This window comes from Balaenoptera acutorostrata, chromosome 8 (assembly GCF_949987535.1).
Source record: "Balaenoptera acutorostrata chromosome 8, mBalAcu1.1, whole genome shotgun sequence".
Taxonomy (NCBI): Eukaryota; Metazoa; Chordata; class Mammalia; order Artiodactyla; family Balaenopteridae; genus Balaenoptera; species Balaenoptera acutorostrata.
In genome coordinates this window covers 81160957-81184205 of record NC_080071.1, presented here as the reverse complement: position 1 = coordinate 81184205, position 23249 = coordinate 81160957, and the positions used below count along the sequence as shown (strand labels likewise).

Below are 23249 nucleotides of genomic sequence, written 5' to 3'. Positions count from 1 at the left end.
ATAGTTATTAATAGTACTTTGGAAAACTACTGATTTTTAAATATTTATTTTGTAACATAAGAGATTACAAAATAAAATTTTTTATTCACTTTCTTGGACTTTCTAGATATACAATCAAATTGTCTATAAATAATGACTATTTTTTCAGTTTCAACAGTTATACAATTCCTGCTTTGTTGCAGTGAATACAATTTCAAGAATGGTCTTTACTGCTCAATTTTATGGAATATTTTCTACAGAAGACTTTACAGAAGCTATGCCAGTATACTCCAGGCTAGTCAGATGCCTTCAGGAGAATGCATTTAGACCTGGACATCCTAGTTCAAGAGGCCTTTCTACAAATGGAAATATGTTCAAAAGAGAGTGGCCAAGGTCCATGAACCCACATTAGCTGACAAACAGTTGAAAAAATTGGGATGTTCCTTCTGGTGAATAGAGACTCATTAGAACATGATAGAATAAGAATTTTCATTAAAACAAGGATTAGGCTTGTCACATAACCTCTCTAAAGAGAAGAACTAGGAACAAGCTACATGGAGGCCAATTTTTGGTCAAGTAAATAATTTTAATTAAAAAGTAAGTAGTATACCTTGGTAGGAAGGGGACTTTCCTACAGGGGAAATACTTAAATATAGGGTCAATAATCCATTACAGAGATGTTGTGGAACAGATTTGAATATCTGGTAGGTGGTTGGACTGAATGACCTTTAAGACTCATCTTACTCCATATTCCATATTTCCACAGCCATTTCCATCGCCTCTAGCCAGTTTGGCACACAAAAGTTTACTGAAATTCATTTAAATACAAATAGAAGTAGTATATCAAAACAGCCACATTGTTTTTTTAGACTGACTTTTTTTTTTTTTTAAACTTCTGATTCACATATTCACACTGCACAAGCTAACTCACATCCATCTCAATGTCAGTACCACTTATTTATTTATTTATTTTTGGCTGTGTTGGGTCTTCGTTTCTGTGCGAGGGCTTTCTCTAGTTGCGGCGAGCGGGGGCCACTCCTCATCGCGGTGCGCGGGCCTCTCACTATCGTGGCCTCTATTGTTGCGGAGCACAGGCTCCAGACGTGCAGGCTCAGTAGCTGTGGCTCACGGGCCCAGCCGCTCCGCGGCATGTGGGATCTTCCCAGACCAGGGCTCGAACCCGTGTCCTCTCGAACCCGTGTCCCCTGCCTTAGCAGGCAGACTCCCAACCACTGCGCCACCAGGGAAGCCCTAGACTGACTTTTTAGTAAACACTTCATAAAATTTAAATACATATAATAATTCAGTATGAATAAAAAAGGAATAATACTTTCTCCAATCACTCTCACCTACGGCCTTGGATCAATCAACCTGCCTATCCTATTTATTAGGATAAGCAAAAAAAAACACATCAATATACATAAAAACATAAGGGAACAAATGCGCAGGGAAAACTATCACCATGAAAAATTATCTGATCATTTTTACCCTATTGCAAAAAGGCATTCATGTTTAAACATTAATTGAATTTCCAAGTGGTTATAGAGAATATGTTATCTAAGATTCGTACTTTTCATTCCCAACAAAGAAACCTCTTCAGGAAATAGGTAATGAAAGCTGTTACCTATAGCATGTTCTTCTCATTCAAGATTAATGTTTAACCTGTATCTTCTTACATTCCCAAAATAGCTCTGGGCAGTATTTGCCCAAGCAAACACTCTGAAACCAAATAACAGCAAAAATGCTTATAAGATAGAAACCTACTGAGAAGTAATTATATGGTCCTTGAAATTATCTTAAGGGATTTAGGTATAATTATCAACATCTCATTTAAATAATCTCACTGCAATTCATTTGACTTCCTCTGCTATTTACCCTTAATCAAGAGGTGTCAAAATTAATAATTTACCCAAAAAGTACAGAACTATGATATATTTTACAGAGAAGACAAGGAATAATTCTTATGTACCAGTTTTGATGTGCTCGTGCCAGTTGGTGATTCTATGAAATGTCTGATCCCAGAAATAGCAACAGAGAAAAAACTTGAGTGGCTGGTAGGATGGTGAGTTCATGACAGAAGCAAGAAACTCTGTTCCTCACTGGAAATTTCTGGAGTGTCCTCTGCAGACACAAAGCAATATTCTAGAACTGTGGATTGATATGAAATGAAAGATACAAAGAAAAGCTCTGTTCTGAAAAACAAAACCCAGAATGAATAAGTCATGGAGATCCTTTACCTCCCTAGACAGCCTAACTCCCCAGGTGCTGAAAGATGGCATAGAGAAGAATGACACTTATTGTTCAGGAAGGTTTATGGGCGGGATCAACTTGTTTCACGGAGTAGATTGTGCATTTGGTTCATGAGCAAATGCTGATCTGTCTCCCCAAAGGAACAAACCAGAGCGACCTGAAAAGAGGCAATGGAAGCAAATATCCAGCTCATGAGAGTTATCCAGGGAATGCGGGCAGAGATCAGTAAGCTGGAGAAAGAGAATCAAGCCCTCCGGACGAAGCTGACTTCAAGTAGTCAGAGAACCCCAGGCTCAGGGGGAAAATCAGGAGATGAGAAGGAAGAGGAAGTCACAGACCTCGGTAAATTTGCAGAAGTGCCTGGTCAATCTCCAGCAGCCCTTCATGGTGGTGTTTCCACTGGTACGGCCCCAGCTGTGAGGGAACACCAAGGTACCGTATGTCCATAGCTCTTTTGGGCTGTGCCCACCTTTGCAAATATCTCCTAAATAGTAGGTTTATTGTGCCTCTCACATAACTGCGTAACTTGGTATTACAGTGGTGAGTTCCATACTTTTTCTCCTGGTAGGTTAGCTTTGAATCCCTAGGCAAAAATTTCTTTAGCATCTTCAAGCAACATATTTTAACAACATTGAAACTATCTCCAGATAGTCCTGGAAAGATGAGGATGACAGATTTGTGGAAATCAGTCATATTAAAAGTAATGCTTTTTTTCCTTTCTTGACTTCAAGCATTTAAATGCTACATAATGGAACACCAAATGGGTACGTGTCAAATGGCGTGCTCGCTTATTAACCTAGAACAGTATTGCATAATAGTTAAGTATATGGATATTAGAATCAGACAAATACGGTTGCTAGTGATCTGACACCAGTTAGCCACTAGATTTAGAGCTAGCTCTGAGAAATCTTTAACCCTCGTTTTGTTCATTTGGAAGTGTTACTGTACCTACCTCACATGGTTGTGAGGATTGACTTTAATGATAAACTAAGTGCTTAGTATAGCACCTGGCAAACACACAACAAATGGTAGGTATTATTTCTTATCCATATTTTACAAAATTTTTACTGTCCTTTATGAACATATGTTGCACATAATTCAACTTACTATACAGGTTGAAGACTTCAAGAATAAAAGGCAATGATATATTCTAAAAGAATCAAATCTCTCACCCTTTATGGAAAGAATTTTGACTGTGAGGACTATACATTAAGTCAGAAATCAGGAGAGTGAAAAAATACGTTCTACATTGAAATGAGTGCTTGCCTACATACAGTATATTCAAATAAAATTGAGATACATAATTAAATACTCAAAGCGCTTAATATCGTCTGTCAAAAGATTCAGGCAATGCCATTTAGAGGTGCTGAGCAGCTTGGCAATGGGACATGTTCTATTTCCAGCTGTTTTTTTCTGTTAAAGAGGCCTTTTTCTAGTATGGGTCCCTGTATTTCAAAGCTGGGAACAGATTCCAATCACGGACTTTTCCCTTGTTGTCAAGAACAACTCTGGATCTGAGTTATTCTGTCTGTTGGTTATTTAGTAAACTGAAAGAGTAACCTTTATGGAAGTTAGACCTTCTCCTGGTGAAAAAAAAACAAAAACATATGGACATGTGTAGTATATCCTTCCCCAGGCTTCCTCCATCTCTGAATTCTTGACATTTGGACTGAATAACTCTGTATTATAGCAGTTTGTCTTGAACATTGTAGGGTGTTTAGCAGTTTTTCCTGGCTTCTAAACACTAGTAGTACCTGCCTCTCCCCCTTCAGTCATGACCATCAAAAATGTCTTCAGACATTCCAAATGTCACCTGGAAGACAACATTTCTCCCATTTGAAAACAACTGCCTTACTCCAAAGGTAAACAACTCCTTCAAATCTATTTTTCATGATGCTTATCCTAATGCAAAAGTAATTTGGGCCTCAGTATGCCTAGTGCTATTCTAAAACAAGCATTAAACTGGTTAAAGAACAAAGAGTACTGCCCTTTAAACCCTGAATTCAGGGCCTGAATGCCATCAAATTTAAAGGAGGTTTGAATATTATTAAGAGCTAAATACACCACTGATAATATACATTTTCAGCATCTGAATGGTGACCTCCAATAAGAATATAAGCATTAAGTTGGAAAAGGACTAGTGAAAAACATTTGGTGACATTTGGGGAACTCTTGCCAGTTGCACCAATAAAACAAAGAAGGAAATATGATTTAAATTTGTGCTTAGACGCCCGGTTGAGTTCATTTAAGTGATATTGATGTGTGTCTTACATGTGATGTTCTGTTATGAAAGCGACATAAGTAGAAGGAACATTGGCCTGAGGATGAAGACACCTGGGTTGTAATCCCAGTTTTGTAATGGTTGGTCAGTGCTGGGGAGCTCACATAAAATTCCTGATCTTAGCATTCTCAAGTAAAAATGAATTGGTTAGATGCCTTCCAAGGCCTATTCCAACTGTACAATTCTATGATTCTATGAATGTGACATGTTTTATGATCACTCTCCTCATCTGTAAAACGGAGAAAGTGATAGAATCTATCTCATAGGGCTGCTGAGACGATTAAATGAGGTAGCACAAGTAAGACCCAGCATGAGTTACTTGGTAGCATTTGTCGTCATATCATTGGATGGGTCGGAAAAATATTATTTGACTTGAGTTTAAGTTTTTTATTAGCAGTCAGTAAGATATTGCTGATATCAATCAAAATTCATACTTGCAACTGAATGATAGAAATGTACTGCTAGGGAGGAGATTTAGAGCTCATCCCCTGTTTTTACTGTTGAGGCTACAAGACCCAGAGAGATTAAGCAGCTTGTCTGATCCTCTTGAAAACAAAATAATATAAACCTATTCTTTGAGAAGGAACGATATGAAATCAGAGGTGTGTCTCACTTTAAGAAGGAACCATTACGGTGGGTCTGGAAGCGATCACTTGAGACGAAATTCTCCTGGAAACGTATGTAAGAGCATGCCAGCATTTGGTAGGTACAAAATCCAGCCCGTCCATTACAGGGATGTTGCCCTCACCCCTCCTGCCCTTTGCAATCTCTCCTAGGCTCTTTTAGGGAAGAGATAATTTGCTACGAAGAAGATGCAGGAAGCAATTCTTTACAGGGAAACTCCAGCATTCCCTTCAATCTGCTCATACCCTTTGCTGGCAAATAAACTGCATTTGAAAGCAATCTTTGAATTGGTGCTAATGACCCTGTGATGCTCTGTGGAATATTCTTTCCCTTTTATTGATAAGAAACTAAAGGATACAGATTATTTGTGATCCAGGGACATAAACCAAAAGCCTATATGCTGATCAGTCAAGCTGGAGTATAGGTCCCAAACAATAAACTTAACTTTGCTATTATGAATATAATTTCCTCTGTTGTACTTTCCTACCATTTGGTATAAAGATATTGTTTTATAATCCTCTTAAACAGAAACTTTTATGTTTGTCAACAGTCATAAACCTGTTTTTAGATAATTATAGAAGTGATACATCATGGCCAAAGGAAGTGTTCAAAGATAATTTATGAATAGTATTTGCAGTTAATTACTTCAGAGAGATTTGAACTTAAACTCCCCCACAAACTCTTGCTTAAAATATGACCTTCTGCTTTTCCAAACTATGAAAAGCCAGGGCAGCCTCTGCTTTCTGTAATGGCTATATAATTTGCTGTCTGTGTTCTGCAGACATGGGCCACAAACTTAAAAAAGAGAAAATTGTGCTTCCAGCCCTCTGAAAACCTAAACACAATGCTGCACTTTCTTACACTTTCATGCTAGCTAATGGCAAAGCTATGATGAGAAAGAATAAAGATTCAACAAACATTCATTGAGTGCTCCAGAAAATGGAAACCAACCCTTGAGGTCAGTGTCATTAACCCCAGGGGTAATAGCTAGATGTCTAAGTAGAGGTTGAATGACAGGTCCCAGGTCAGTTTGCACAGTGTTAGAAGTGAGATGCAGACAAACCAAGACTCCCTAAAATAAAGCTCTTTTATTCAAGGTGCTTTCATTACAAGGAATGGAGATAGGATTTACCTCAAGGAAAGAGTTTATTAGCAGGCCCTTATGGACAGAAATTGGGTTGGAAGCCCTCAGAAACTAAAGCCATAAATCTCTCCATCTCTCTCCGGAGAACTCCTGTTTCCCACAGAAGGCATCTTTACTACTTCTTCTTTTTTTTTTTTTTTTTTTTTAATTTTTTGGCCGTGCCTTGCAGCATGCAGGATCTTACTTCCCCGACCAGGGATGGAACCCACACCCCCTGCAGTGGAAGGGCGGAGTCTTAACCACTGGACCACCAGGGAAGTCCCGAGGCATCTTTACTTCTTTCCATGTGTCTGCCTTGCTTTCATCTCTCATGCGACAGGCATCCTCATAACAACTGTCCTAACTAAAGCCAACACACACATTTCAGGACAGTTGGGAGCAGCCAGTTCAATTATTTGTGGCTATTCAAGTGATGAGGGGCTGTGGACGAGCACGTTCTTCTAGAATGAGGAGAACGCCCAGAACTGCATGTCTAGAAATTCATGTTTTTTGCATTTTAAGATCGTGTTTTATTATCTCTGTATGTCTAGCTCTCTGTTCATATTCTATGTTCTCAGGAAGGTCTTCCCTGACCACACTATTTAAATAGCCTCCAGACCCCCTCCTTCATCTGCCTCTATCCCCTGGCCCTCATCAGCTTGATTTGTCTTCCTAGAAACTATCACTATCTGAATTTTATCATATATTGTTTGTTTATCATCTGTCAGCCACACGAGAATTTTATGCAGGCAAGAATTCTGTGTTGTTCACTCCCACATCACATCTCTTAAAAAAACACCTGGCTCATGGTTGGCACTCAATAATTTGCAAAATAAATCAATGAATGAATGTCTTTTATGCAAAAAATAATAATCTAAAAACAACAGCTTTGGTTAGTTAGTTTCAATGAAGTATTTACTACCAACACAATCTTCCATTTGTGTATGTCATTAAAAGTAGAATTTTTAAACTTGAATTTTGTGTCTCCTGTACAGGCAATGTCATGATTGTTAGACGCTATTCCATTTCCTCACCAACTCATTTGTTAGCTGCAAATGATCCTTGGAAAGCTGGGAAAAAACATCCAAATCGTGGAATTCTAGAAGCTCAAAAAACAGTCAAATCACTGGCATGTTCTTCAATTAAGAAGCAAGACAACGAAGAAAAGATGTTTGTCCCAGATTCTTTTACCAACAATGGTTCCAGCCAAAGAGGCTTTCCCAAGCATGGTTTTGGTTGCAGGTAATGTACAATCTGCCTCAAGATAGTTTGTAGTTGAATGCTGTGATGGCTACTGAGACGTTCTCCTGGATAAGCCAGGTCTTATCTAGTGGAAGTAATAAAACCAAGTAGGCTATTAGGCCAAGATAACTTCCATCGTACTTATGTCTGTTTTGAGAACCAAAAGAAACAAATTTATGTGAGATCAAATGGTACCCTCTAATAGATGCCTCTATTAAGTGGAGAACCATCAGTCTTCACTTACTAATCAAGCATTAATTATCATACTCTGAGCTGGTCACTGGGGATCCAAGATCCTGCAAAAGCAAAACGTTATGTTCAAAACTTTCATTTAGTGACAAAGACACACAAGTAAACTGACCACTGCAATAAAGAGTGTCTCAGGGAGAAGGCACAGTTACATTAGGAGCTGAACAGAGAATTCCTCTCTGAGAAAGAACTGTTCTTGTGGAGGAAGGCACCTTCATGGGCTTATGTGAGTATAAGACAGGACCCTTTAGGCATAAGCCAAACAGGCCAAGAGACAAAGAGGAAACTGACCTGTTCTGCAAAATACATGAATTGGTATTTAAGAAGTTATGAGCAGGCTGCAAATGGGAGGGACTGAGAAAATATTTGAGAAGTAAGCTGGGAATCTTTAAGAGGAAAGTTGGCCAGTGGCCCTTGTAGTGGGTAAAGCCAAGGGCTCTTTTGGAACAAGATTGTCACTGTCAAGCAGTACTGTGTTAGAGCATCACTTCCCCTTCCCTACAATCTGCATTTCTACCTCCCAATTCCCAGTTACGCCCTGACTATCAAAGGTATATACACATCTTGTTTATGTTTTCCTTTGCTGTGGAAAAGCTTTTAAATTATGCACCCAACATAGGAGCACCTCAATTTATAAGGCAAATGCTAACAGACATAAAAGGGAAAATTGACAGTAACACAATCACAGTAGAGGACTTTAACGCCACACTTTCACCAATGGACAGATCATCAAAAATGAAAATAAACAAGGAAACACAACCTTTAAATGATACATTAAACAAGATGGACTTAATTGATATTTATAGTACATTCCATCCAGAAACAACAGAATACACCTTCTTTTAAAGTGCTCATGGAACATTCTCCAGAATAGATCATATCTTGGGTCAAAAATCAAGCCTTGGTAAATTTAACAAAATTGAAATCATATCACGTATCTTTACTGACCACAACGCTATGAGACTAGGTATCAATTACAGTAAAAAATCTGTAAAAAATACAAACACATGGAGACTAAACAATACACTACTTAATAACCAAGAGATCACTGAAGAAATCAAAAAGTAAATTAAAAAATATGTAGAAAAAATGACAATGAAAACACGACGACCCAAAACCTATGGGATGCAGCAAAAGCAGTTCTAAGATGGAAGTTTATAGCAATACAGTCCAATCTCAAGAAACAAGAAAAATCTCAAATAAACACCCTAACCTTACACCTACAGCAATTAGAGAAAGAAGAACAAAAAAACTGCAAAGTTAGCAGAAGGAAAGAAATCATAAAGATCAGATCAGAAATAAATGAAAAAGAAATGAAGGAAACAATAGCAAAGATGAATAAAACTAAAAGCTGGTTCTTTGAGAAGATAAACAAAATTGATAAACCATTAGCCAGACTCATCAAGAAAAAAAGGGAGATCACTCAAATCAATAGAATTAGAAATGAAAAAGGAGAAGTAACAACTGACACTGCAGAAATCCAAAGGATCATGAGAGATTACTGCAAGCAACTCTATGCCAATAAAATGGACAACCTGGAAGAAATGGACAAATTCTTAGAAAAGCACAACCTTTCAGGAAGAAATAGAAAATATAAACAGACCAAACACAAGCACTGAAATTGAAACTGTGATTAAAAATGTTCCAACAAACAAAAGCCCAGGACCAGATGGCTTCACAGGCGAATTCTATCAAACATTTAGAGAAGAGCTAACACCTATCCTTCTCAAACTCTTCCAAAATATAGCAGAGGGAAGAATATTCCCAAACTCATTCTGTGAGGCCACCAACAGCCTGATACCAAAACCAGACAAAGATACCACAAAGAAAGAAAAATACAGGCCAATATCACTGATGAACATAGATGCAAAAATGCTCAACAAAATACTAGCAAACAGAATCCAACAACACATTAAAAGGATCATACACCATGATCAACCGGGGTTTATCCCAGGTATGCAAGGATTCTTCAATATATGCAAATCAATCAATGTGATACACCATATTAACAAATTGAAGGAGAAAAACCATATGATTATCTCAATAGATGCAGAAAAAGCTTTCGACAAAATTCAACACCCATTTATGATAAAAACCCTCCAGAAAGTATGCATAGAGGGAACTTACCTCAACATAATAAAGACCATATATGACAAACCCACAGCCAACATTGTCCTCAATGGTGAAAAACTGAAACCATTTCCACTAAGATCAGGAACAAAACAAGGTTGCCCACTCTCACCACTATTATTCAACATAGTTTGGAAAGTTTTAGCCACAGCCATCAGAGAAGAAAAAGAAATAAAAGGAATCCAAATCGGAAAAGAAGAAGTAAAGCTGTCACTGTTGGAGATGACAGGATACTATACATAGAGAATCCTAAAGATGCTACCAGAAAACTACTAAAGCTAATCAATGAATTTGGTAAAGTAGCAGGATACAAAATTAATGCACAGAAATCCCTTGCATTCCTATACACTAATGATGAAAAATCTGAAAGAGAAATTAAGGAAACACTCCCATTTACCATTGCAACAAAAAGAATAAAATACCTAGGAATAAACCTACCTAAGGAGACAAAAGACCTGTACTCAGAAAACTTTAAGACACTGATGAAAGAAATTAAAGATGATACAAACAGATGGAGAGATATACCATGTTCTTGGATTGGAAGAATCAACATTGTGAAAATGACTCTACAACCCAAAGCAATCTACACATTCAATGCAATTCCTATCAAACTACCACTGGCATTTTTCACAGAACTAGAACAAAAAGTTTCACAATTTGTATGGAAACACAAAAGACCCCGCATAGCCAAAGCAATCTTGAGAAAGAAAAACGGAGCTGGAGGAATCAGGCTCCTGGACCTCAGACTATACTACAAACCTACAGTAATCAAGACAGTATGGTACTGGCACAAAAATAGAAGTATGGATCAATGGAACAGGTTAGAAAGCCCAGAGATAAACCCACGCACATATGGTCACCTTATTTTTGATAAAGGAGACAAGAATATACATTGGAGAAAAGACAGCCTCTTCAATAAGTGGTGCTGGGAAAACTGGACAGCTACATGTAAAAGAATGAAATTAGAACACTCCCTAACACCATACACAAAAATAAATTCAAAATAGATTAAAGACCTAAATGTAAGGCCAGAAAGTATAAAACTTTAGAGGAAAACATAGGCAGAACACTCCATGATATAAATCATAGCAAGATCCTTTTTGAACCACCTCCTAGAGAAATGGAAATAAAAACAAAAATAAACAAATGGGACCTAATGAAACTTCAAAGCTGCACAGCAAAGGAAACCATAAACAAGACAAAAGGACAACCCTCAGAATGGGGGAGAATATTTGCAAATGAAGCAACTGACAAAGGATTAATCTCCAAAATTTACAAGCGGCTCTTGCAGCTCAATATCAAAAAAACAAACAACCTAATCCAAAAATGGGCAGAAGAGCTAAATAGACATTTCTCCAAAGAAGATATACAGATTGCCAACAAACACGTGAAAGGATGCTCAACATCACTAATCATTAGAGAAATGCAAATCAAAACTACAATGAGATATCATCTCATACCGGTCAGAATGGCCATCATCAAAAAATCTAGAAACAATAAATGCTGGAGAGGGTGTGGAGGAAAGGGAACACTCTTGCACTGTTGGTGGGAATGTAAATTGATACAGCCACTATGGAGAACAGTATGGAGGTTCCTTAAAAAACTACAAATAGAACTACCATACGACCCAGCAATCCCACTACTGGGCATATACCCTGAGAAAACCATAGGTCAAAAAGAGTCATGTACCAAAATGTTCATTGCAGCTCTATTTACAATAGCCAGGACATGGAAGCAACCTAAGTGTCCATCGACAGATGAATGGATAAAGAAGATGTGGCACATATATACAATGGAATATTACTCAGCCATAAAAAGAAACGAAATTGAGTTAATTGTAATGAGGTGGATGGACCTAGAGACTGTCATACAGAGTGAAGTAAGCCAGAAAGAGAAAAACAAATACTGTATGCTAACACATATATATGGAATCTAGAAAAAAAAAACAAAAAAAAAAACCACGGTTCTGAAGAACATAGGGGAAGAATGGAATAAAGACTCAGATGTAGCAAATGGACTTGAGGACACGGGGAAGGTGAAGGATAAGCTGGGATGAAGTAAAACAGTGGCATGGACATATATACACTACCAAATGTAAAATAGATAGCTAGAGTTGCGTTTTTGTGCACCTGAAACTATCACAACATTGTTAATTGGCTATACTCCAATATAAAGTTAAAAAAAAAAAAAGATAGCTAGTGGGAAGCAGCTGCATAGCACAGGGAGATCAGCTTGGTGCTTTGTGTCCACCTAGATGTGTGGGATAGGGAGGGTGGGAGGGAGACGCAAGAGGGAGGAGATATGGGGACATATGTATATGTATAGCTGATTCACTTTGTTATACAGCAGAAACGGACACACCATTGTAAAGCAATTATACTCCTATAAAGATGTTTAAAAAAAAAAGTGTATACACATTTGTCTCCTCTGAGGAGAAGGAGGAAAGTCAAGAAATAGGGACCTGGTTTCACGATTAACTTATCTGGGGAAGAGAAAATGGAACAAATATAGTTGTTGAGAGAATGAGTTATCTAATTCAGCAGTGGCAGGAAATCAAATCAAAGGGTAACCATAATTAATAGGCCTGCAAGTATTCTCATAAATATTAGAAAGAGCGCTGGACTTCCCACTGGATGTGGGATACAAAGGTCGAGCCAGTTTTATTTGAATTTTACAAAGCAGGATGAAAACTGTGTTTCATTTGTAGAAAGTTCTATTATAGGAGCAGAGAGAGGAACCTGGGTCAGGAAGGACAGGCAAAGAAAAATGGAAAGGTCATCCCAGTAGAGCAAAAAAGACAAGAAGATAGAAGAAATCATGACTACGGAGAAAACTAAAAGTAGGGAAATCAGTGAGGATGGAGAAGTTAGCAGGATCCATCATGAAAGTCCTTCCATGGAATGCTAGGAATATGTGCTTTACCATTAATTATTGGAAAGCTAGTAAAACATGTCTTTATGAAAATTTTCAAAATACATAAACATTCAGAAACCAATATTACAAATATCAATGTATTCAATCTGCAAGAGTTTTATCATATTTTATCCAGATATTTTTATATATAAAAGAAAATATGTTACTAATAAAGAGAAAAGCCCTATATCTCTCTTCCCCTGTACTCCTGAGGGGCAAGTGTTAACCATGAGTTTTTCTTCTATCCTTTCAGTCTGTTTTTTATGCTTTCATTACCCACATTCATTCATTCAGCAAATACATCTTAAGGGTGTACTACGTGCTGGATTCTAGGCACTGAAGATACAGCAGGAAAAAAATTGTCAAAAATCTCTGCCAATGCGGAGTTTTTTCCTTTGTAACATAATGATCAATAAACATGAAAATACAGGAAGTATATATTATGTTAGATGGTGAGAAAAGTAAACCAATCAAAGGAAAAATGAAGGGTTTGAAGAGCAAGCATTGTTGAAATTTTTTATATCGTAGCCAGAAGATACCTCACTATTTGTATAAAGAAGGGAGAGAGAGAGTTCTGGGGATATGAGCAGGGGATTGGAGTGGGTAGGCGGGGGCACTCTCCAGGCATTGAGAACAGCAAATGTCAGAGGCCTGGTTGGGTCCACAACTGGTGTTTGAAGAAGGGCAAGATGACTGGCACTGAGTGCGGTGAAGGGAAGAAGCGAGACAGAGAGAGAGAAGGCAGAGAGCTAAGGGTGGTCTTCCACTCCTTTCCAATGATTCTGGATTTTTTTCTAAGTGAATTGGGATGCATAATATACTCTTTTCATTTATATATATATATATATATATATATATATATATATATATATATATATATATATATATATATATATATATATATATATGTATATATGGAGCTCTGTTTTGAAAAGACTATAGAAAAACAATACAGAAAGCAAGGGGACCAGGTTTAAGGCTAAAAAAATAATTTAGACAAGAAATGATTATTTCTTGGCCAATGGCAATAACTGGATGTGGTTTCTAAACATTTGAAGGTGGAGCCAACAAGATTTGTTAACAGAGCAGATGTGGGATATGGAAACAAGAAGTGTACACCCAACCATTGTGTTCCAATGGCCATGTGATTTCAAAGAGGGAGGAGGGAAGAAAGGCAGAGATGTACCCTCTGTCTAAATAAAATTATGTACACATATAATATACAGTTATATAAAAGCACTAAATGTTCATTATTTTTTAAATTGCTAATTATAAAATATTAGTGTAATATACAAAGTAAAAAGTATAAAAAGGAAAATCTTCCAAAATCCCACTACCTGAAAAAACACCATTGAGATTTTAATGCGTATCTTTCCAGGCTTGTGTTTACATAGTTTATAATTGTACAGTGCCTGTATTATAATGCTTTAGTTTTTGCACTTAAACCATTACAGGCTTACAGAACTACAATGCTAAACTGGGAAATATAGCGGTATTAATTTTCCCATTTCAATTTATATTATTTTCTATGGTAGTTTGGGGACCTAGCCAATGTTTATAATGTATTATTTTTCTGAAGCAAAATGTTTTCCAACTTCCAAGCTGCCAATGAATAAACTATTAGAACACAATCCATTTCTAATTTGGAATCTACTTTAATTTGAAAGTTTGAGCCAATTGTAGAATTGTGTTAAAGCAAGAAAGTCAGTAACGGCTTTAAATCAACAGCTGGGTTGGCATAAAACCCAGTAGATACAGAGAACTGTTGAATAGGAATTAAGTGGGTTTTTTTTGTAGTACTTTTTTATTTTGTCTTTTACTTTCTTAGGGATTAACTAGTAAAGTAACAACTCATTACATTATTCCTCTAACTTTTGGGTAAATTCATTTCCTTTCTAATAGCTTTCAAAGAATCTTACAAAGATTTATCAAGAACCAATTTGTTTGAACTAGCTTTCAAATCAGTGAGACATTGTACCTAATTTGCTTATGAACTTTTCTATTATTGTACCAATAAAGTATTTTACGGAATAATGCCAATGTCAATATTTCTAAGAACCAATGATCTCCAGAAACTAGAGAGTGGATTTTAATTTTTTCCCTAATTTTGACATAGAAACCCAATCTTTTCCTCCTGCATTCAAGAAAAAAAGAAAAAATAACCTCAGGCTGTTGAAAAGATTAGGGAAAAGGGTCCATATGGACAACTAAACTTAGAAATGATATTTTACTGATAGGATAAAACAGACACATTAAAATAAATACATTGTCTTCTTTTCCTAAGTAAAGTGGTTAAGAAGACAGCCTCTGGAATCAGATGGCTAAAGTCCCAACTCCATCTTTTGCAAACAGCATGGTCTTGGACAAGTTATTAGTCTGAGCTGTGCCGTAGTTTATTCTTTTGTAAAAAGAGAATCATAATAGCAGTTACCTCATCGTTTTTTTGAAGAATAAATGGGATAGTCAAGTGAATGCTTGCTAAGTGGCAAAGCAGTTATTATTTTATTGATCCCATATAGAACTACTGGCCTTCCTCCCAAGGGAGGGAGCAGATGTGTTCCCCTAGATACAGGCCACTAAATGCCATTCAGTGAAATTATAGCCTTGTCTAATTAAAGAGAGAGAGAGAGATCAAAACTAGAGAAAAGAAAGAAAAAAAACCTAGAGAAAAGGCAATAATTTTAAACACTGCTCTTTAGACTTATTCCTGGGAGAACTTTATCCTGATTTATGTCAAAATTATATTTAACACTGTTCAAGGGGAAAGGAGAAGTGGGCAAAATGAAAAGATTTAATCCCTCAGGTAACACTGGGTCATTGCTGTCACTTCTCTCTCCCCTCATTGTTCAGGTGTGATGGATAGTCCATTAATTCAAACTCCAAAGTGCAGATTGATTGGGATTATAAAATAATTCCCTCAAATTTCTTTTTCATTTCAACTGAAGAGTTTTGGTGTGTAGGACCGTTTGCCTGAGAGAACATGATGTTCTCCAACTTTAAACACCAAGCTAATAATCCTCAGACGTACAGACCTTGCCTCAAAAATTTTAAATTTTAGTTTTATCAGTGCTATTCACTGGGTTTAATCAAAAGGCCAATTCCAATATTTTTTCATACATTATTATTGAACAACTAAACAAAAAAAATTATGATATATTTAAGGTGAACCTTTAACACTTTAAGCAATATTTGGTGACTTGCAAAAATAGTAAATGTTTTGTAGAAATAGTAAGTGTTTTTGCATAAAGGCTCACTAAAAAGTTTTATTTCTCTTTCCCTATTCTGCGTTCTTTAGGGACAAGATAAAGACAGTCAGTTTCCTGTTACCCATGAACATGTCTTCATATTCCAAAAACTCAAGTTCTTTGAAATACTCACCAAATCAGACCACAAACCAGCTAAGTACCATTACAGAATAGTATACGTAAGGTGGTGAAATTTAAGAAACAGTTGATTTCCAACATGTGGGAACACCGAGGCCTGGCTGGGTCAATGTCCTCCCCTGCAAAGACCTTTGGCAAGATGCTCAGTAAGAGATACAAATATTTGGCGTTGGATCAATAAAGTTGTCAGTGGACTTGGCCAAGAAATGGAAGCCATTACTTTATGTTGTTGTTGATGGGTGCACGGTGGCTGTGGAAGTCTCTCTATGCAGCATGTGAGCAATTAAATGTAATTAAATTAAATTGCATGCTAAGTGTTTCGTATCTGTGCTATGCTATCAGGAAATGCTGCTGTTCCCATTATGTGTCGTTCTCCAGTTGAAACTATAATAAATCTAGAAAAAAAAGTTCTATTTCTGATTATAACATAGAAGCCACAGTGATTATCCTTATAGTTAATTTGTGTGTTGATATTTCACTGACACAAGCTCAGTTGGTCTTTTAATATCCCGTGTTACTGGCATGTAGACACAAACACAGCAAACTCCCACAGCATGAATTGTGGGCTCAGAGTAATTGTGGGCTGGCTAACGGCAAAGACACTCATCCTTGTTGGAAGGAGAGAGAAAAAGGTTCAAATGATTATTACTTAGGGGTTGAAAACCTCAGAACTCCCTCAAATCCTGAACTTCTAGTCAAGAGACCATCTCCTCCTCCAGGTTTACGGCAATCATGTTCTAATACCAGTATGCCTTTTAAACAAATATCTTATGTTAAAATCTCCAGAGTGTTAAAATGCAGATCTGGGGGCTCCAGACAGGAACAAGACAAGAAATTCACATTTTTAAACAAGCCTTCCCAGGTGATGTCTTAAACAGCTATGATTGCTATCCACTATTGTAAATACTAAGAAACATAGGGTTCCCCAGATCCGATGCCAAGTTGAAGAAGCAGGGAAGCAAGGAAAGGGTATGAATGGTCCAGTCTATTTCTAAGAGAGGTTTTTAATAACCACAAGACAGACTCCTGGAAGGGAAATGGATGAATCAATGAATACCCTGAGGTAAAAGTCACATAATGGGTCAGATGCTTCCTTTATTTATGATATTCATTTAAGATTAACAATATTCTCAGCCTTATAACAGGTGTACAATAGGGCAAGGTTACAACCAGAGGGGAAAGATAGGAAAGAGGGGAACTCAAATGTCCAGCAGGGACAGACAAGTGATAGAAAGGAGTGGGGGGGTGCTCTGGATAACAGGCATATGCACACCCCATTCACATGGGGCTGCAACTACTCACCCTTGTGAGGCTGTGTGGGGAAGGGGACACTCCATTGTCACATGGTCTATCGTCCAATGGATGTTAAAATCTGGATTTTTATGCAAAATCTCCTGATTCATAAATACTGGCATTATGTTCAATTTTTAAAACATTGTGAAAACCAAATACAATTTGTCTAAAGACCAGATTTAAGATACCAGGTAAAAATTTATATGTGAGATTTCTAGCTTTTGTGTGTTCTAGCTTTTGATTTTCTCTTGGCTAAGTTGATGAGTCATCAGCTAAACGATGAACAGCAAGACACTTCCCTAGCATTCAGAGCTGTGTACTTTACCTGGAAAGAAGAGGAAAAAGAGAAAGAGGAAGAAGGCAGAGAACCCTCCCCATGATGAATTCTTAATGGTCACCATCACTGCCAATAGTGGCAGAAATTCATAACTCTGTGGGTGATGAAAGCCAAAAGTTAACAAATACATCAATCTATTATCAAAGTACACCAACATCTGCCAGAGCTATTTGCTTTCATAAATTGGTCTCCTGCAAATGTCCTTTAACAAATAAAGATATTGAAACAAAGGAAAACATAAACAATGTGCTCAAAATCAAATGGTTGGCCCTGGCAACTTTTCCAGCGCCCCAATTCTGTCTGCTCCAATTTCCTTGAGCTATTTCTACTCCCTAAGCTGTGAATCTAGAATAAACTTAACCAGAAAATAGCTGTGTACAGGGACAATGGGAAACATTATGGAGTTCATTTTATTCCTTAGTCCAAATTCTAGTTTACCCTCTAGAAAACAGATCTTAGGAACCTCTAAGTATCCAGGCAGGCACAATCATTGAGCCTGATGTTTTTACCACCAAAATAAAAAGGAAAGTACAGTAGTACCTTCTGATTATGGAAAACACCACCCATAGAACTTAAAAAGTATGATAAAGCAGTCTAAGAGAGTACTATGTGGTTATTGTAATCCACATATTATGTTCAATTATAGTCCTATTTTAAGAGACAGTTCTACCGCCTGCAGTAGTATGTAATTTTTAAATATCAATGCAGAGAAATGTTCATTCATTCAAGCTGTGTTTGAAAAAGCACGTAGTTGAAAAATACTCTTTCACATACAGGAGTGAATAAAAGACCTGTTGTAGCTTTAATTCTTCTTTGATCCCTGCTTTTATCATTAGTGCTGTAAGACAGTCAAAATATCTCACGACTACAATAATCTACTCACAATTAGTTTTCTGAAACGTGAGAAAAGGAAGACTGAATTTATCCAGTCTCATACATACTTAGTACTTTGACATTATTAAAACTACTTTGAAAGTCGATCTTGAAACACAATTCTCCATGAACTCAGAGAGAGATTAAACTTGTTCCTGTCCCAGTCTTACTAAAAGATAATTCTCTGTGGCATTCAGGCTTACATTCAGGAAATATCTCCTCATTTTACCTTTTCCTTTAATTAGAATTTCTCCTCCTGCAGGTCAACTCAAAATTCTTACCCTTGAGATGTCTGAATCTGAGGACCAATTAAAAGTCTATTCTTAATAATGATAACAAATTCATTCTGCCACCTGCTCAATACCATTTTATGAAGACCGTATACATTTTCGTTAAGAGTGTTCCAAAAGATACAGCACCCCTCTTCTTTAGGGAACACAGTTGTCAGTCTTAATTTTACTCATTCGTGAAAATTGTCCCTAATTTCTTCCATTAATTCCCAAATACACACCCTTCCTCCTTTCTTTCCTCCTTAGTCTTGAGGATTTTTAATTCACACAATTACCTCAGACCAGAAACTCATTTCTGATGGAAAGATAAGGGGAACACAAGCAAGGCTATCTAAGTAGGAAAAAATTCACTCTATGAAACACCTAGAAGGTTCTTGGTCTTTGAAATAACATTTTGTCAAACAAACCCCATTGTTTAATATAAGAAAAGCTTTCAGCATTGAAGAGCAGGTAACTGAATGGATAGCTCAGAAGCAAATAACTCTTTGGCCCAATTGCTACACTATTTAGTGCATTAGAAAAAGTAACTTGCTAAATGGCCTGTGGTCACGTATAACAGTTAAATGGGCATCCAAGAAGTGAGCCAATTACTCCCTTCCTAACTGTATTATTTCATCTAATATGTGGCTGATTTTATATTGCCCGTCAAAGACGTGGTCTTTTTCATCCCGGCCATTGGCTTTGGTTCTAGTTCTATCCAGACTGACTGTGGAAAACTTACATCACATCATCACACACAGACGCTTCCTCTCTTAAAACAGAAACTCCCTTTGGCCTCAAATCTTTTCTAAACCAACTCATTCAAGTGTTCCTCCCAAATATTTACTGTTTCCTCTCTTCAAGTGCTCTACATTTGTAGAGCTGCACTGAAGCTCATTCCCGGTCCCAGAAATCTAGCATTTAAACGATCTCCTCAAGAAGCCATTCCAAGGAAAGCCATCTCTCAGAAAACTGGAACTCTAAAATCGGAAAGTGCTTAACCTCCTGGCCTTCTCTCCCCAGTCCCTGAAACTAAGCGTATAGTGGCAGTTCTCAATCCTGACTGCAGCATCAAATAAACCAGAGAGCATTAAAAATCCCATTTCCCAGGCTCCACCCTAGACGAGTTACGTCAGCAGCCCTGGGGATGGACCTTGTCATCAGTATTCCTTAGAGCTCCCCCCATGATTCCAATGTGCAAGCAATGCTGAGAATCACTGTTGTAAAGTCGAGGGGCTGCGAAGACCGGCCCTGAATGTCACAGATCCTGAAGAAGGACGTGCCTTGACAGCACGGACAAGGACAGCCCTGGGCTCTCACTCCCTCACACCCATGTGATCTTAAGCAACATCACTGAGCCTCTTAAAGCCTCAGTTTCCTCATCTGTAAAATGGAGATATGCTGACATTCTCTGGCATGTGGAGATTTAATGAGCTAAAATATGTAAAGCACCTACTCCAATACCTAGCACCCAGTAAGCACTCAAGAAATAATAGTAATAGTGGTAGTAGTGGCAGTTGTAGTATCTACAGGACATAGTCTTTGCCTTCAAGGAAAAGGTAAGCAGAGGTTTGCCCCCTCCCAGCCCTGCCCAGGGAATTAGTGGCAGGCCATGCAGAGAAACCTTGTCTCCTGATTCGTGGTCCAGTGGCCTTTCCACGGCACCACACTTCTGCCCTAATGACCTCAGCCCTCCTGCCACTGAGTTTGGTGGCTGCAGAGGATTTATGCAGTAAATAAGACTGGACATGGCCCCAAAGCTCTTTCCCATAAGAAATATTATGTTTTAAATCTACTTCTTGAAAATACACTTCAAGAGTTCATTTCTTGTTTGAAGACTAGAGCAACGTCAGAAGGTTTCAATGAACTCGGAGCCATTTCTCATCAGCTGCCTTCCTACCACAAAGGACCTCATCCCCATAGGGACTGTCAATTCCAGAGCCTCTGAGCTCCCGTGGAAACCTTGGTGAAGTGATAACCACCCTCGTGAAGACTTCCAAGCCAGTCTCTACACAGACTACATTATGCTGATGAACCCTAATATCATTCTCCTGCTCAGCCTCCAGACAAACTGGGTATAATTAACTGAATAAGTTAATAAATGGAATAGGTCAATAAAATCTATTCGGGGAGCAAAAATGACTTCAAGAGGGTATTGTTACAAGCAAACAAGTCCATTTCCGTCATTTTAGAAGGAAGTCTGAATTCAGAGCTTTCAAAAGAAGATTACGAGCCTTTAAGGTAATGGGCAATTCCACAGTTACTGACTCATAAGTATTTGGCCTGAATTAAATTTTGGTTGGAATCCTATGATGCTATATGCAAATCGCTTTATTAACTGTGTATTCAGTAAATGCACATCTTCTCAACAAACTCTCCAGTTAAGGCAGACTGCTCTGAATGCCAGTTCTCATCCTTATCAAACATGGCAAGAACATCCAGAAAATCAAATGTCACTTACCTATTCAGCATCAAATCTTGACCTCCACACAACTCTTTGCAATGTTTCCTTTAACGGTCTTGACTTGAAAGTGAGTACAAAAAGTGGTGCAGGGGGGCAAGATGGCGGAAGAGTAAGACACGGAGATCACCTTCCTTCCCACAGATACATTAGAAATACATCTACACGTGGAACTGCTCCTACAGAACACCCACTGAATGCTGGCAGAAGACGTCAGACCTCCCAAAAGGCAAGAAACTCCCCACGTACTTGGGTAGGGCAAAAGAAAAAAGAAATAACAGAGACAAAAGAATAGGGATGGGACCTGCACCAGTGGGAGGGAGCTGTGAAGGAGGAGAGGTCTCCACACACTAGGAGCCCCTTCGCGGGTGGAGACTGCGGGTGGCAGGGGGGGAAGCTTCGGAGCCACGGAGGAGAGCGCAGCCACAGGGGTGCGGAGGGCAAAGCGGAGAGATTCCCGCACAGAGGCTCGGCGCTGAGCAGCACTCACCAGCCGGAGAGGCTTGTCTGCTCGCCCGCCGGGGCGGGCGGGGCTGGAGCTGAGGCTCGGGCTGCAGGGAGAGGACTGGGGCTGGCGTGAACACAGCCTGAAGGGGTTAGTGCACCACAGCTAGCCGGGAGGGAGTCCGGGAAAGAGTCTGCAGCTGCCGAAGAGGCAAGAGACTATTTCTTGCCTCTTTGTTTCACGGTGCGCGAGGAGAGGGGATTCAGAGCACCACCTAAACGAGCTCCAGAGATGGGCGTGAGCCACGGCTATCAGCGTGGACCCCAGAGACGGGCATGAGACGCTAAGGCTGCTGCTGCCGCCACCGAGAAGCCTGTGTGCGAGCACAGGTCACTCTCCACACCGCCCCTCCTGGGAGCCTGTGCAGCCCGCCACTGCCAGGGTCCCATTATCCAGGGACAACTTCCCCGGGAGAATGCACAGCGCGCCTCAGGCTGCTGCAACGTCACGCCGGACGCTGTGCCGCAGGCTCGCCCCGCTGCCTCCGTACCCCTCCCTCCCCCCCCCCCCGCCTGAGTGAGCCAGAGCCCCCGAAGCAGCTGCGCCTTTAACCCCGTCCTGTCTGAGCGAAGAACAGATGCCCTCAGGCGACCTACACACAGAGGTGGGTCCAAATCCAAAGCTGAACCCTGGGAGCTGTGTGAACAAAGAAGAGAAGGGGAAATCTCTCCCAGCAGCCTCAGGAGCAGCGGATTAAAGCTCCACAAACAACTTGATGTGCCTGCATCTGCTGAAGACCTGAATAGACAACGAATCAGCCCAAATTCAGGAGGGGGACTCTGGGAGCAGGAGATATTAATTCTTCCCCTTTTCCTTTTTTTGTGAGTGTGTATGTGTATGCTTCTGGGTGAGATTTTGTCTGTATAGCTTTGCTTTATAATAGCTTTATTTTATTTTATTTTATTTTATTTTATTTTATCCTCTTTCTTTCTTTCTATTTTTTCTCCCTTTTACTCTGAGCCGTGTGGACGAAAGGCTCTTGGTGCTCCAGCCAGGCATCAGGGCCGTACCTCGGAGGTGGGAGAGCCAACTTCAGAACACTGGTCCACAAGAGACCTCCCAGCTCCACGTAATACCAAACAGTGAAAATCTTTCAGAGATCTCCATCTCAACACCAAGACCCAGCTTCACTCAACGACCAGCAAGCTACAGTGCTGGACACCCTATGCCAAACAACTAGCAAGACAGGAACACAGCCCCATCCATTAGCAGAGAGGCTGCCTAAAATCATAATAAGGCCACAGACACCCCAAAACACACCACCAGACGTGGACGTGCCCACCAGAAAGACAAGATCCAGCCTCATCCACCAGAACACAGGCACTAGTCCCCTCCAT

The 23249-nt window shown here is 39.0% G+C and overlaps 1 protein-coding gene across 1 annotated transcript; it reads left to right on the top strand.

Moving 5' to 3' along the window:
• The first annotated feature begins 2399 nt into the window (after window positions 1–2399).
• CCDC195 (coiled-coil domain containing 195) lies at window positions 2400–16210 on the top strand. Its single transcript, XM_057550970.1, has 3 exons — window positions 2400–2661; window positions 7253–7499; window positions 16087–16210. The coding sequence occupies exons 1-3, from the start codon at window positions 2400–2402 to the stop codon at window positions 16208–16210; spliced, it is 633 nt and encodes a 210-aa protein (XP_057406953.1).
• Window positions 16211–23249: the final 7039 nt, after the last annotated feature.